Raw genomic sequence first — 17035 nt, forward strand, 5'->3', positions numbered from 1 at the left:
GAAACATGGACGATAACTAGTTTGGACAAGAAGAGAATAGAAGCTTTCGAAATGTGGTGCTACAGAAGAATGCTGAAGATAAGGTGGGTAGATCACGTAACTAATGAGGAGGTATTGAATAGGATTGGGAAGAAGGGAAGTTTGTGGCACAACTTGACTAGAAGAAGGGATCAGTTGGTAGGACATGTTTTGAGGCATCAAGGGATCACAAATTTAGCATTGGAGGGCAGCGTGGAGGGTAAAAATCGTAGAGGGAGACCAAGAGATGAATACACTAAGCAGATTCAGAAGGATGTAGGTTGCAGTAGGTACTGGGAGATGAAGAAGCTTGCACAGGATAGAGTAGCATGGAGAGCTGCATCAAACCAGTCTCAAGACTGAAGACCACAACAACAACAACAGCATGGAAGAGTAGAATGAATACGCACCAAACCACGAAGAACAATCGCTGTTGGTGATCGGATCCACATCATCAAGTTAGAGGCAGAAAGTGTTCAACCAGGGAAGTTGCTCGATGTGTGCGCAGGAGACAAAGTGATGTGATGCGGACAGGAAATCGGTTGCAATTGAAAAGTAATGTTGAGGACTTAGACCGCACAAGCTGTCCACTTTCGACAGGTGCACAGTATAATCGACACGTACGACTTTGGAGTCAAAGGAGCCCTGTGCTGATTGCTGTAGAACTGAAATCGGCTTTCAGAGAGCCTACATGACATCATGTTCCACAGAGAACTCTTAAGAGACGACTGCATGATACGAACCCCCATTGCCAACTACCGTGGCGGGCTACACGTTGTACTCCACAACATCATGGAGGGTGAGAAATCAAGCAGAAAGTACGTCCCAGAATTGGCGCTGAGTGCAGTTTTCAGGCGAAACTCGGATTTTTTTGTACCCTGATAATCGTAGGCAACGTTTTTGGGAGCATCCGGTAATATCAGACGCCTCTAAATCTGTGTCCCATATGTGCAACAAAATAATCGTGGAGTGATGTTCTGGGTGTCATTAGATGGGGCCACCGTACACCTCTCCTCGTTGTTGATGGCCATCTTACTGCTCTACGGTAGGAGGACGAGACTCTGCAACAAATAGTGGGACCGTAACGCCAACATTGTGGCGGAAAATCTTGATGGGTAACAACTCGTGTCCTCATCTTGCCATTCTTGTAAACACATTCCTTCAGTGCGCTATGGTCATCAAAGTGGAATGGCCTGCCTGTTCGCTGGACATGAATCCAATCGGTAATGTGTGGAGTCAACTGAAATGAGCTGTTTTTGAACATCGACAACAACCACGTACTTACGCAGAATCGACATTGAGAAAATGGACAATCTCCACCAGCGATTTCATTGATGGTGTGCCACAACGGATTCAACCCTCTCCCCCCCCCCTCCGCTTCCTCAATCACATATGGAAAACAGACAATTTTGTCGTTAGACAAAGTGAAACTTCCGCGCGCCCTGGTATCGATTCTGGTGCTCGTTTAACCTCTTTGGCTGCGTTGCTAAGTTACGGCTTCTCGGTTGTCCCCTGTGGTGGCGCGTTTGCAACAAGGCGACGACAATTTAAACCCGCTCACAGCTCGAAGCTAGTGGGTCTGCTCAGGAGGTCGGCGGGAACTTTGGCCGTTGGACGGAGCCGTACTTGGAATCGTGATTTGCGATGACGTGTACTTACATCGCAGACCGTACCTTCGCATACTGAAGAATTGGGACCTTACTCTGTCTACGATGTGACGAGGCCACAGTCTGCAGTTCGTCTTGACGAGTTCCCTGCTGCCTTGGTTGGTGGACGTGGCAACCTACGTCGTTCATAATTGACTTCGGCCTAGTGCAGGAACCACGGTGAGCTACATATCTGGTAGACATTAATGTGGTAGCGACGGTTCGCGAAACTAACTTCTGTTCTGTCGCCATTAAGTGTTCTTTTGTTGTTCTTGGCCGATCAGCCTGCTGGCCGCAGTTTGGCCGATGCATCAAAAGAGGATTGGCATCCTGAACGTCATTCAACCTTAACACTCATTTGACTGTAATTCTCGCATGGCACTACTTGTGAGTGCACTTGTAAATTTAAACATTTTGTATTGCTGAAGCTAAAAACTTACACTCAAGTTTAACGCCCGTGTTCTATTTCTGTAACATTTTGGGGGAGACTTGTGAGGTCTTTCATTTGCTATCTGATTTGCGTTTTGAGTATATGTCTTCAGAACACATACTGGTTCTATGCTATACGCACGAAAGCAGGCAGTAACGCATTCCACAATCTGCAAGTCTGTTAAATTAGCCTACTTACAGCAAGTCAGAATTTTACTTAATTGTAATTTGCACTATTGGTGCATTTTCAACCTTGTCTGCTTCAGAGACGTGTATAAAAGTTTCCCTTTTAAAATCTTTGGATTAATGATTTCACTGATTACTTTACAGACGTGTAAGATTTGCTGTTGTTTCAAATTTTCTCATTAGTGGTTTCATTGATTTGCTTTGATAGATTTTTTAACGTACTGTTAGGTATGGTTCACAGACGGGGACCATTTGTTGCCTTTAAAAATTATGTTTCATTTGTGGTTTCACTAACTGCTCCCCAAACGTGTATAGCACCTAAAGTGTTAGTTATCTATTTCTGTTTATTACAGGATGTGTTGATAAAATCTTTGTTAATTTCTTGTACATTTATCAGAATCTAAATATTTGTTTTCTGTTTATTGATTCTTGTGATCAAAAGTTTTCCCACTGTGGAGGGCGAATTTTACTCGTTTTGATACTTGTAAGATAGATCTCTGCGGTAAACAAATAATTATTTTTAAAAAATTATTTTCTTTACGCTCAACGCCTTACTATTCCCATATCCTAGCCCCCTACCATAACAAAACTGGCTACATGGATATATAGTATATTTATAAAGTCCGGGAACACTTTTATTGTACAACAACCAAACATTTTACAGATATCATACATATTTCATTGTGAAGAGAAAACCTCAAAACTTTTTTTCATGTATACCACCACCGCTTGGTTTGGTAATTTGACGATAGACAGCGCTAGTCACAAACATGGCGAGTTCAGGTGCGGAGCAGATTTCTGTGTGTTGGAGTTCGACAAAAACAAATGTGCTACAGCTGTTCAACGGATGCTTAAAACCAAGTACGGTAAGAAGCCATCAACACGGAAGGCCACTTACCACTGGCACAACAAATTCATTACGACGGGTTTGTTGTGCGGGAAGCGACTGCCACAGTCGACGCCATGCTGGTACGGGTATGGCAAGAATTGGATTACCGTATTGACGTCTGCCGGGTCACTCATGGTTCGCATATGGAATGTTCGAAAAAAAAAAAAAAAAAAAAAACTTTCAGAGTTTCTCTTCAAAATGCAGTGTGTGTGTGTGTGTGTGTGTGTGTGTGTGTGTGTGTGTGTGTGTGTAAGTAAAACTGTTGTTGATGTGTCCATGAAATGAAACAATACGAAATTTGGATGTGTAACCTTGTTATTCATCGAAGAAAGAAGAACAGGAGGTACTACTAACACGAACAAGAAACAAATGAATACACTGAATGCAAAACAGCTCTTGTCACAGTAAAATTTGTTAGAAGGTAACTTACGCAAAATTTTACGAAAGTAAAGCGAAGTGCTGTAAAACAATATTCAGCAAAAGAAAATCAGGGTTCCAAACAGCCGAAAAAATGGATGTAGCGGGAGCGAAACTAAGCTGTCGCAGTGCACTTAAGATAAAGGACGCAAATAATAATGTTTATGTAAAAACTCTGCAAATGATGGCCATCCAAACAGACATATTATTCAGTCAATACTGAACTGAATTCGTTTAGGAATTTTTCATTTGTGTTTTACTTTATTTGCGAACTGAGGTATAATGCGGATTGGTACCTATCTACAAAATTTTCTCCAGTTAGGCAATTGTGTTACAGTCTTGGTGCAAATAAACATGTTTAACGATATCAGATAAGAGCCGTCGTTATTTTTCAAAGCATTTCTTGCTAGCTCCATCTAAATAACTGCATGACTGCCCCACAATTCGCACATAAGTTTTGACAGAGGATGTAAGGAAGTACTTTCAGTCTATTTCTCGACCATTCCACTATCAAATAGCACATGGGAAATATGAAAATCTATATCTTTCCGTGGAAGCTCTTGTTTCTCTTATTTGATCACAATGGTCATTTTCCCTCTGTAGGTGGGAATTAATAATATGGAGGAGAAATTTGTTCGTTGAAATTTCCTGAAAAGACCTTACCAAAACGAAAAATGCGTTTGTTATAATGATGATCAGTCAAAATAATTATCATATCCGTGACTCTTTCTCCCCTATTTTGCGTTAGTACAAAACCAGCTACTTTTCTTCAATTTCTCCCCTATTTTGAGTTAGTACAAAACCAGCTACCTTTCTTCAAAGTTTTTAGGTCCTCCAGTTACCCTGTCTAGTAACAGCCAAAATTGCGCAGCAATAATCCAGAACAAGACAGAGAAGCGTGGTGTATGCAGTCTCTTTAGTAAATGTGTTGCACCTTCTGTTCTGTAAATAAAATGCAGTCTTTGGTTCTCTTTCAGCGTAATATTTTGTGTAAAGTCAAATGAATAGGGGCAGCAGAAAACAATAAGTAAATTGTTTATTATTTTAAAAGTAGTCTCCATAACTATTACTAAATTTACCCCACTGTGAGAAAAGGCGATCAATGGCTTCATGGGAAAATGCTTACTGTTGCCCACAGAATCATAGTTCTACCCAGGTGCGCACCTTTTCGTCCGAAGGAAATCTACGTCCACGAATGTCTTCCTTCAAAACTCCAAAAATAAGGAAACCGCATGGCGAGAGATCTGTAAGGGCTTCGCAGTGAAACATCTGCAGCGTAATCGAAACAGCCTTGACAACATACGGACGTGCATTATCCTGCAACAGAATGATGCCTTCCGTCAACATTCCTGGGCGTTTTGATTCGTTGGCGTGCTTCAGTTTTTGCAAAGTGTACACGTACCACTGTGCGTTAATTGTGGCGTCTTGCCCAGAAAGCCAATAAGCAGCGGGCAGCTGCATTCAAAGGAAAAGGTCTTCATGACTATCCCAGTGCTGGCGTGCCTGTTTCCACTACGTCGCAGAAGTTTCCCTATGAAGCCCTTACACATGCTCACCATGTGATTTCCGTATTTGTGGAGCCCTGAAGAAAGACATTCGTGGCTGTCGATTTGTTTTGGAGTAAGAGGTGCAGACCTAGTATAATCATAGTTCTGCAGACGATCATAGACTTTTTCCATGAAGGAACTGACCATCTTGCCCCACAGTGGGATATACATATTTAACACTTACTGCCATTACTTTTGAAATAATAAACAATTTACTTACTTTTTTCCATCTGTCATTTGACTGACATTTGATTGACATTTATACTGTGTGTCCCAGAAATGTCGCGACAGACTTCGAGGGGTTGTAGAGTATGTCTTGAGGAACAAACCGAGGGTGAGAACCAGTGTTCAGAAGCGTCATCCAACGACGCCACAGAGCGCCAAGTTATAGGTGCCAGCGCCTACCACTAGGCTACCCCTTCAGCAGCAGACATGGCTTTGTCCACTGACGGACTGCAGGCGAAACATCTCGCAAGGCTGTTTGTTATTCAGTGATCACGACTGATGGTCACAATCGCCAACGGAGAAGATGGAGCTAGCTGCTTCATAGACAGACCGCATCTCCTATTAATGCGATTCTCTGTTGCCTTGGTGGATGAAGGTTTCAGACAAGGGTTTCCATCTGCAGTTTATTTTTCTCCTGTATAAACATTGGAGATTTTAGAGAGTTCCAGGTGAAAAATAAACTGCAGATGGAAACCCATGTCCAAAACGGCCTTCCCTGAAGCAAGATAGCATCACAGTTGTTATGACACATTGTGTAGGCGCCAAACGATATGTGTCCGAGTGGTCGATGTGTGTACAAAATACAGTTCTGTTCAGGAATGTGCATAGGAGCTGAAGCATAAATCAAACGTGGAATGAATAAACATACATCACCTTAAAATAACTATATTGTGAATACCCAGCATATACACTGAAGTCCTTGGCATACTGATGGTGTGAACATGCACAATTGTATGTTTCTGTGCAAACAGTTCAATTGCGCCTGACTGTAGTCAAAGTTCCACAAAGCTAACTGTTCCAGCCGTAAGCTGACTTCTCTGAGGTGAGATAAACAAATGGCTCTGAGCACTATGGGACTCAACTGCTGAGGTCATTAGTCCCCTAGAACTTAGAACTAGTTAAACCTAACTAACCTAAGGACATCACAAACATCCATGCCCGAGGCAGGATTCGAACCTGCGACCGTAGTGGTCTTGCGGTTCCAGACTGCAGCGCCTTTAACCGCACGGCCGAGATAAACACTTAATGGCGATCTACGTCAATGTACTGCTAAGTGGTTCCCCTGGTGTAGTCATGGACTATGCTGGCTGGGCCCAGAAGACCAACTAGTTAGTAAATGCCGCTGCAGAGGGTGCCTCTACATGCGGTTGAGTCTTACGCCCTGGACGCATGGGGGGCGTAGCCCTGGCGTCATTCGGGGTTGGCCGGCGCCCGCTGCAGTAACCACCACTGGTGGAAGCCCAATGCAACCGCGCTGCCAACTTTGGAGTCTCCAGTGACGACGGCCCCCTGTGTCGTATCGATGGTGCAATGGTACCACAGCAGTCATAGGAGACAAGGCGTTTCTACACAGCAGCTAGCTCCATCTTCTCCACTGTCTATCGTGGCAATTAGTCACGATCGCCGATTAATAACCATTACTGCGAGACATTCCACCTATGGTCCGCCAGTGCACCATGTCACGTTTGCTGACGAGGGGATAACCTAGTGGCAAGGTACCGGCGCCTATAACTTCGACACTCTGAAGTGTCATTGGATGGCGTTTCTGGACGTGGGTTCCTTTGCTCGATTTGTTTCTCTTCAACTCCTCGAAGTTTGTTGGAACATTTCTGGGACACCCTGTATGAGATGATTCCAACTTAGTTGCTTGCATTATTTCTTTTGTTCTCTTTAGTATTCTCGTGAATCAAGTACGTTTAAATTAATGTGAGTTAACTGTGTAACCAAACTGGTGCGGAAAGACGGAGCAGTACAGACGCACCAGCAGCGCCCTCCTCGCCGCAGAGGTTTTCCGCAGCTCCTGGAACGCCTCTGCGATGCCGCTGCCGCCCTTTTGGTCGCGCTGCTCTGCAGAGCGCAGGATCTGCTGCAGCTCGCCATCCACATCCTTGGCATGGTCCTTCCCGCGCAGCCGCATCAGCGCCTCCGTCGCCTCCTCCGTGCGGCCTTTCGACACCAGGTAGTACGGGCTCTCGGGCATCCACCAGAAGGTCACCACGAACAGCACGGGGAATGCGAGCATGATTTCGCACAGCGTGAAGAAGTCCACGTAGGGTGCCACGCTGCTCATCAGGATGCTGCCGATACCCATCATGACCACACAACTGGAGACCATGAGCCCACGTATGCGATCCTCTGCAATCTCCACCAGATACTGCGGGCTCACCTGCCAACAAGCAGCACACAGAGTTTTAAAGTTTTCTGTTTCATCTGTTTGCAATACAGTGTGATTAAAATAACTTATCTGGCTTCTGATAGTTCTGGGCGAAGGAGAGCGTTGTTACCTGTGTGGGTCTATCACGCCAAACTTGACTCACTGGTACTTGACAGCTCCCGGTATTGTTTACTGGTGGAGTCGCAACAAAGTGAACAACATCAACCTGCTGGTAGCGCGAGGGGAAGCTGGTCCTCCATTGACGATACTGGAGTCACGTACTATCTATCCTCCTGGAAGCGAAATGTCAAGAGTCGCAAAATCTTTCAGAAAAACCGTAGTGTCCGATGGAGCGGCTTACCTAACTAGACACAAGTTAAATGTTAGTTATTGCGGTTACGTTCAAAAATGACGTCAAGGCTGGAGGAAAAGTGGAATGTAGTGTGATGCATGAACAAGCAACAAAGGATTCGAAGAGCCAGAGTAGCTCTTTGTACGTGGTCTAGTGGAATGCTGCCGGTGGGAGACCATCCATACGCTGGTGTCAGGCACAACCATTGACCACTATTGATGGGAGCCAAAGGTGTGCCCAGCCTTGAATGCCTAAAAACATTAGAGCCACAAAAAACTGAGTCGAGAAGCAACAATCATGTATTTAGGTTATTTGTTTCCTATTTATTGTTCACCTCAGTAGCTGAGTGATCCGTGAGTCGGCCGGCACGTGGAGGACTGGATTCAGTTCCCAACACTAACTGAGAAATTTTCTCGGTGAGTGGATTGGAACTGTGTCCACTCACCGTGATGATGCCAACTGAGAAGCTGCTTGAATGAGAAGCAGCGGCACCAAGTTCTGTGAAGCTGACACTGGCTGGGAGAGAGATGTACCGATCACATCCCTCTTCATATCACACTCGAATGACGCCAAAGGCAAAAGAAGACACAGCAGTCAATCAGCACTGACTGCGCCGTCAGTGCTAGAGCATGGAGCTGGTATGTACTATTTATTTTAAGAAATTGTTCCCTAAATTCAAACAGAGTGGGTCTCCCGACAAGCCAACTTCAAATAAACTTTCTGGAAGATCAAAACTGTGTACCGGAGAGTGACTCGTACTTGGGACCTGTGCTTCATGCGGGCAACTGCTTTACCAAGCGAGCTGTCCAAGCATGACTCACGACCCGCACTCAGAGCTGTACTTGTGTCTTCCAAACACTACAGCAGTTTTCCTGCATATCTTACTAGATATGGCCTAGCCACAGTTCGTGAGATTTGTTTCCAGAATGAATTTTCAATCTGCAATGGAGTGTGCGATGATCTCAAAATCCCTGGTGCATTAAAACTACGTGCTGGAGGTAGACAATCTTGGGACCTTTGCTTTTCGCGGCAAATGCTCTACTAAATGAGCCATCCAAGCACGACAAGTGACTTGAAGCGATTAATTTTATTCCAAGTCTCAGATATTATAATTTGCATTAAAAACAGGAGTCACGTGGAAGGAGGTATGAGTCCCTAACTGAGTGGCAACAACATTCGTTGTGCAATTTGCACAGCAGACGAGACCGCTCACGTGGCCTGTAGGTGGCCAGCAGATGCAGGCTTTCAGAACAACATCGGTCTGTCATTGATATTTCACAACATGGATAAGAGGTCCATTTGCGTTGCTTTTCCCATTTAATTAACAATTCGTTGCCTAGATACTATAAGGTAAATTATATTGTAGTAGATTAACACAGGAACACTTCTACAACAAAGTTAACTAAGAAAATATTTTGTAGACTTTTCGATAGCCTTTAGTAAAAACCAATAACGTGCTCTTGATCTATCTTCGTTTATTTCGGGTTTAAAATCTTGCAGCACCATGGCGTGTTATTAGTACCTGCTGAGATCGTTTCTCAAGCTATATGCAATATAGCGGATGAATCCGCTGCACAGTAGGGTACAGCGTTGACGATATGTACCAGTGGCGTCCAGTCTTTTACATTACCTGCACCACATGCGAAGAAGACGAGTATTCTAATATTTAAGGACCATCGGACGGACGCTCACTTCTTGGGCGGCATTGATACTTGCTTTGGGGTGCATGTGGCCCGCGGGTCGCTGGTTGGACACCCCTGGTATACAGATTGTGATCAAAAATATCCAGACTTCATTAGTAGACATTAATACGAGTTGCGTCCACCCTTCGCCTTTATGGTGGCTTGAACTATGTTGTGGACACTTTCAGTGAGGTATCTGAGAATCTCTGGTGGAATGTCAGCCCATTATTCCGCAACAGTCGAAACCAGAAAAGGCAGTGATGGCGAACGCTGGGGTCTGGACCGAAATCGACGTTCTAACTCATCACAGAGACGCTCCATTAGGTTGAGATCAAGACTCTGGAACGCCAGTCTATTTGAGCTACGTTACTGTCCACAAACCATTGCCTCCAGACGCTGCTTTATGAGAGGATACATTGTCATTCTGATACAATGAACCATCGTCTCCGAACTGTTCCTCTACTGTACGAAGTACACACTGCTACCAAAAGCGTCCTTAACACTCCGCATTTAACGTTTTCTTAAGCGCAGCACGTTGACCACACCCAACGACGAAATACATCCACAATACAGTAAAAACACTTCTTCCGTAGTTTATTGCTGGCAGCACACATTTTCACAGGTAACGTTCTCCAAGCATTCGCCAAATACAAACCCTTCCAGCGGACTGTCACACGCCATGTCACTGACTGCGCGCCCCCTCCCGCCGGAGGTTCGAGGCCTCCCTCGCGCATGGGTGTGCGTGTTGTTCTTAGCATCAGTTAGTTTAAGTAGTGTAAGTCTAGGGACCGATGACCTAAGCAGTTTGGTCCCTTAGAAATTCACATACACACAACATTTCTTGGACTGCCACAAAGTGCAGCATGATTCATCATTCCAAATTATTCGTTTCTAGTCATCCACTGTCCAATGACGTCGCGCTTTACACCACCTACAGCTTCACTTAGTACTGATTACAGAAATGTGTAGCTCCGGAGGAGCTGCTCGATTATTGAGCCCCATTGTTTTTTAACTCTCTACGCACAGTCGTCGTGCTAGCTGGACCGCTGATAGTACTTTGGAACTCACGAGAAGTCAGTCTTCTGATTTGTATGTATGAGCGAGGTTTCTACGGCTGCCGCGGCCTTTCGCATCCCAATCTCCACCGTCCACAGTCATTCCAGTCTCCTTCATTAAGATCTCTCGCCACTATTGCTTTATTGACGTCGTCTTTCCAGCATCTCGCAGGTCTACCGCGTTTTCTTCTTTGTGTGAAGTCCATTGCCATACACGTTTTGGCCATCTTGTGTCTAGCATACGCTAAGTGAGCATACCAGAGTAGTCGCTTCCTACCTATGTAGTCTAAGATTGTGCTTTCGACATTCATAACCTCTCTGATCCTGTCATTTCTAATATGATCAACCCTGGAATATACACAACTCCGACTCCAGAAATCCATCTCGACAGCCAGCAGGCGATCCTTCTGCTTCTGAGTTAGTTCCTACAACTCTGCACCATATGTTGTCATACTTTCAATAGTTGTGTGGTAGATGGTATGTTTTGTTCTGTGCGTTATGTTTTTGTTCCAGAGAATACCATTTAGCTGTTTTATGGCTCGGTTGCCTGGCCAATTTTATTGTTTATATCATCCATACTTCTACCATTGGACGACAGTGTCACTCCCAGGTACTTAAAATTATGACACCCTTAGCAGTGTAAGTACCGAGTTGTAAGTCGTTAACAGCATTCTCTCCCACTTTCAGATATTCTGTTTTAGATACGTATATGACAAGACCCCATTTTTCATATTCTTCTTTTAATTTGCGGAGCGTGTAATTTGCATCTTCCTCATCTCCAGCTTCTAACACTTGGTCGTCAGCAAAAAATAAAGTGAACAAAATCTCATCGTCTATGGGGATACCCATTCCTCCGCATTTCCTTTTCCAGGATTTTAGTACCTCGTCTGGGTAGGTCTTAAAGACTGTAGGGGCGAGTGTGCATCCCTGGCGTAGTCCCTTTGTCACCTCAGACTCTTGAGATAGTTGATTTCTCACTTTTACCATTGCTGTACAACCTTGATAGAGGAGTCTGACAGCTTGCACATAGCTCGGTGACACGCCATTATCAATTAGATTTGCCCATAGCTTGTTCTGTGGAACTGTGTCATAAGCTTTCTGGAGTTCTACAAAGACAAGGGTCATCAGACCCCTTGCTGTCCTTTTCTCCACTAGGTTTGTGAGGGTAAATACTCCATCAGAACAGGAGCGACCAGATCTGAATCCATTTTGTTCTTCAGATTCAGTTATTTCCTCTTCTATCCTCTTTTTTAGGATACGGCCATAGACTCTCGCCATGGGTGGCATCACACTAATATCACGATAGTTTGCTCAATTTCTCCTGTAGCCCTTCTTAAATATTGAAGTAATTGTTACCCTTTTCCACACTTTTGTGGCTTCGTCACCTCTAAGGAATTTGTCAAAAATCACTGCCAATATCTCAAAGAGTTTTGACGGTGTTGCTTTAACCAGTTCTATAAAAATTAATCCTCCTCCTGGTGACTTTCTGTTTTTCATGTGATTTTTAATGCCCATCCTGGCAATCTTCGACCGTGCCTGTCCATCAGTAAGTGAGGTCTGCTTAGCCTTTAATTAGCTTTGGTAGTCCCTTCGTGTTCCCATTTTGCAATCACATCACCAACAGTTGACTTACACAATTTTAGAAGGGTCGAAATATCGGTGATGGATTCATTAAACAGATGAAATCCAGTGACTAATCCATGTTCGAAGTCACTAAGCTCATCTGATCGACTCATTCCACTCTTACTGCTCCTACACTTACGAATACAACAAAATACTCCCTGCCTCATTTCATAATGGTAGTTTTTCCTCTCTTAACATCTAGTGATGTTCCGTATTACATAAGGGTGTCTGGATACTCATGACCTGATAGCGTAAGTGGGGGGTCGATTGTGTTTGAGCAGTAAAAAGTAAATAACGGTCTGCTAGTTTCCGTCGGCCACGGAATCCGCACGCCCAAGTACAATAGTGACCACTGTGTGCTGTAACATCATAGCGTCGCAAGTGACGACTTACATACGCATCATAATATTTAAATGTTCCAGTTTTTTCGTGGTTAGTGCCTTCGATAACGCAATTAGAAGCTAAACTGATATCTCACGGTACTGACCAGTTGGATTTTTGGCGTTGAAATGTATTCGTCCTGCAGCTGAGGCGGTAGTCTAAGCACGTATGCACCTCGCGCATCGGTTGTAATAAAGCGATTCGAATACAACTTCTGCTACCAGGCGATGCGAATAGCATAACTCATTGTGTAGCAGAATTGCGTTCTTGAATGCAGACGGTTTAATTTCAAGCTATATCGATTCCGCATGTGACTTTCTTCTCGCAGCAACTGAACAAGCTGCAAACATTTCCTGTACAAATATCGTTTACATTAAACACCCGAAAGAAATGTAAACCTGGTGACATTGTGAGTTGCGGTTAAATAATTGTATCTGCCATATCTCAGCTGTTGTACTAACAGAGAGATGGAAAGACAGTAGCTTTCCACAGACTCCTATCTGAGGGAAAGGCAATTAAGTGCCTCTAAAACTCTTAATCGACGGCAAGTTTTGAATATCACAGGTATTCAATGTTACTTACGAAGGAAACAACAGTAGAGATCAATAGTTTGAGTGTTGAAGCCTTTAGACGATAACGAAGTTCCTTTTATGTAAAATGCAAAATAGTACATACCCCGATGCGCAAGGTTAAGTCGTCAAGTAATCTCTAAATCGCTTTAAAAGACTGAATTAGTCACATTAAGCTTATCGTCTCGGTACGGTACCACTTTTCCGTCTGTAGTAGCGAAACTGTGGCTCCAAAATGGTAACCCGTCTGGGTAACTGCATGAACTTTTAACAGTGCGGGGCTTTAGAACTATTCCGAGTAAAAGATACGTAAATAAAAACAGTTCGTGAAGAAACTTCTTCTGCGTGCTATGGAATGTTCCTATTACGTACAACTGTAAAAAATATCGCATATTCAAATCACCTAGTAATACAGTTACAGACACATTGATGGGCCCTGCTCCCTTAGTTTTCAGCATGAAGTAACGGAAGATATTTTCATTAGTGTTAATTCTTTGAGTAAGGATGTAGTATATTTCTGGTATACCTGTTAGAAGTTATGGTTTGGAAGAGAAGGGTATGTCCCATAATTTCTGCTCCACTCGTTTCTTCGACCTGGATTCTCATTGACAGGAGTAGAATAGTCTTCAGTGATGCGACCCGCTTCGAACTGAGCCCCGATGAGCATCCAAGACGTGTCTGGAGACTCTCTAGACAGTGGTGGGATACCAACCTGACTATGTTGCCCCACAACAAAGATTGATGGTTTGGAGTGCCATGTTGTTTCTCAACATGACCGCTTTGGTTATCATCTGTAGCATCCTTACAGTACAGCGGTACGTCGACGATATTCTGCGCCCCGTTTGTTACTATTCATGGCAAGCCATCCTGGGCTTACATTTCCGCTAGATAACGCCTGCACGAATACGGCGAGATTTTCTATTGGTTGTCTACGTGTTTTCCAAATCCTACCTTTGTCAGGGTGGTCGTAGAATCTCCCCCCAATCGAGTGTGGAGCATTATGAGCAGGGCCTTCCAACCATCTCATGATTTTGACGATGTGATTCGCCAATTGAACAGAATTTGGTACTATATTTCTCAATATGACATCAACCAACTCTACCAACCATTGCCAAGCCGAATAATTGCTTCGAAAGGGCCAGAGATGGACCAACGCATTATTAACTTGCTCCATTTGTGAAGCTCTTTTTTTTGAATAAATCATCCAATTTTTCTGAAATTGTAATCATTTGTTTTTCTGTAAGTTTTCATCACATAAAACTGATTTCCGTCCCATTCGGATAATCCCTTCGTGGTGCGGCATTATTTTTTGTCTTAGTGTGTATTATACAAATACTTAATAAGTCTCCAACTTTCTTTTAACTACATATTAATTTTTAAAAAAAATATTTTGATGTATCAAAGTCATGTACAAGATGGAAATACCTCGATACATGTAATATGTTACATCCAAAAGACCAGGCTGTAATTAATACTACTTACACAGGGTGAAAAAAATTCGCGCACTCGGACTTCGCAGCACGATACCACACAAAAATATCTCCACAAAATTTCGTCCTGTGCGTATTTCCGGCAGCAAATGGACCTTAAAGACTGGCAATCTGGCAACACTGTAATCCCACGTACGATAACTATCTCTGTCAGAAAGAAAGAGCTGCGCTGTGCAGATGGTGCATTGGATAGCGTTTTGGGTTAGCATGCAGGAGGTTGAGGGTTCGGTTTTGGGTCGAGGAGTATTTGTTTTTATTTGTCAGTTTCATTCTGCAATATAATACTGTTGTATACACTCTTTTTAAGCCACACGTCTCCGTCATTTACATAGAAGTGTTTTTTAACGGTGAACATAACAAAATCGTGGTCAGACAAGTGGGAAATAGACAGTTGAAGCAAATGACCCGCTATGGGACAGAATAACTACAAAAACAATATCAATTTCGAGATGATAAAGATGATTGCATAGTCAAATAACTCAACATCTGCTAGTTATTTATACTATATGCAGTATGTCCATTCAGAAGTAACACGTTAGCAACCAGTGCCAATAATAATTTCCATAGTAATGACTGCATGATATACACAAACGAATACGTTGTCCTCAGAGCAGATGTTCAATGCGACCCACCAGCACTTCTAGACATTGCACGACCCACTGGATCGAACAGCTCTGGACTCTTGGCAATGTGGCAGCATCCACAAATACAACAGCAGCATGAACACGCGCTATCAATTCTTCCACATGTATCGGCGTAGTAGAACACACATGCTCCTTCAAGTGCCCCCACAGGATTAAAGCCAGTGTATTTAGGTCAGGTGTACGCGGAGGCCATACAACTGGACCTCTTCGCCAGTGCCATTGTCCTGGATATGTTCTGTCTAAACACCGTCGCACATTAATTCCAAAGTGTGGAGGAGCACCATCGTGATGGAACCATAACCACTGCCGAATATGAGTTGGGACATCTTCCAGCGCGTCAGTCATATAGTTCGAGACGAATGCATGGTATTTCGTGCAGTCAACCGGTCGGTTAATAAGTAGGTACCCAAACTCCAGTCTCCCAACTCTCCGGGCCAGACATTGGTGTCATAGCGAACTTGATATCCACAGTCGCGTGTGACGTGCGGGTTAGCGTCACGCCAATGGTGGACATTGCGCAATTTGAACACGCTGCTTCATCCGACCATATTCCAGTGTTTATGAAGTTGTCGTTGGCTTCCTGTTGTTGTTAGAACAATTCACAGAATTGCATCCGCAGACGGCAGCCTGCAGGATGTAGGTGTTGTGTTAAGGAATAATGATAGGGGTGCAGCTCATGCTCGTGCACCACGTGAACGACCGTACGTTGCGAGACACGCAGCTGCATTGCTAAGCTACGTGTACTTCACCGGCGTTCTTGGTGTATGACCTCCGCAATGGCTCCCTCAGTAGCTCGAGTGCGGCAAGTCTGGTGGACGACCTTTGTCACGTGATGGTGGGAGGAGAGAACCTGTCTCCCGAAGGTGAAGCTGCAGACGAGGAAACTCATTTTTATCTGGATAACGTCGACCAGGATATCTAGCAGCACGTTCACGAACTCGGTTATCAGATGCACCAAGGACCTGAAGCATATCCACATATTTGTCGTTTGTGTACGACATTCGTCTGCCACACTGTTTCGAATAGCACAAAAAGAAAGTACGACATGCTTACGAATGCGTAAGTCCCTAATGAAATATAATGTACCTTAAATTGACAAGAATAACAGTTGGTACTAATCGATGTGACCATTGAGGAAAATATACACAGAACAGGTTTGGAATCTACTATATGCAGTGGTGCGAAACAGTTCGTGTCCACGATGTGCAAAAGGCTTCTTTTAAAGCTGACCATTGAAAACGACTGTCCTTCTATTTCTGTGTTCGTAGTTCGTAGGTGCAAATGTTTTGTAGAAGACCCACTGTAATCGATGTATGACGATTAAGACGGCAGATTCCGTACCATGCAGACTACATTTAGCAAATAAAAACAAATACGCCTCGACCCAGAGTCGAACACTCCACCTGCTGCATGCTAAAACAAAACACTATCCACTGCACTAACTGCACAGCACTACTGCTATTTGCTGACAGGGATTGCTACGGTACATGTGATTACAGTGTTGCCAGATTGCCAATCTTTAACGTCCATTTACTGCTGGAAATATGCGCAAGACGCAATTTTGTGAGAGACATTTTTACATTGCTAGTATGTGAGAAATCTCGCTGCGAAGTCCGAGTGCGCGAATTTTTGTTCCCCCTGTACAATTGCGTAGGCTTCCGCGGCCAGAGTTACTTGACATAAAAGTTTTCTGAATACGGTACCGCGCCATAATGTAGAAAAACTGC

At 43.9% G+C, this 17035-nt stretch overlaps 1 protein-coding gene across 1 annotated transcript in view; it reads right to left on the bottom strand.

Moving 5' to 3' along the window:
- The window catches only part of LOC124795843 (facilitated trehalose transporter Tret1-like), a 58860-nt gene that overhangs the window by 38643 nt on the left and 3182 nt on the right, over window positions 1-17035 (bottom strand). The window contains exon 2 of the mRNA XM_047259925.1: window positions 7120-7524. Within this exon, the coding sequence (XP_047115881.1) occupies window positions 7120-7524 (405 nt within the window). The remainder of the gene's footprint in view (window positions 1-7119; window positions 7525-17035) is intronic.

The sequence above is a fragment of the Schistocerca piceifrons genome, chromosome 4, assembly GCF_021461385.2.
Source record: "Schistocerca piceifrons isolate TAMUIC-IGC-003096 chromosome 4, iqSchPice1.1, whole genome shotgun sequence".
Lineage (NCBI taxonomy): Eukaryota > Metazoa > Arthropoda > Insecta > Orthoptera > Acrididae > Schistocerca > Schistocerca piceifrons.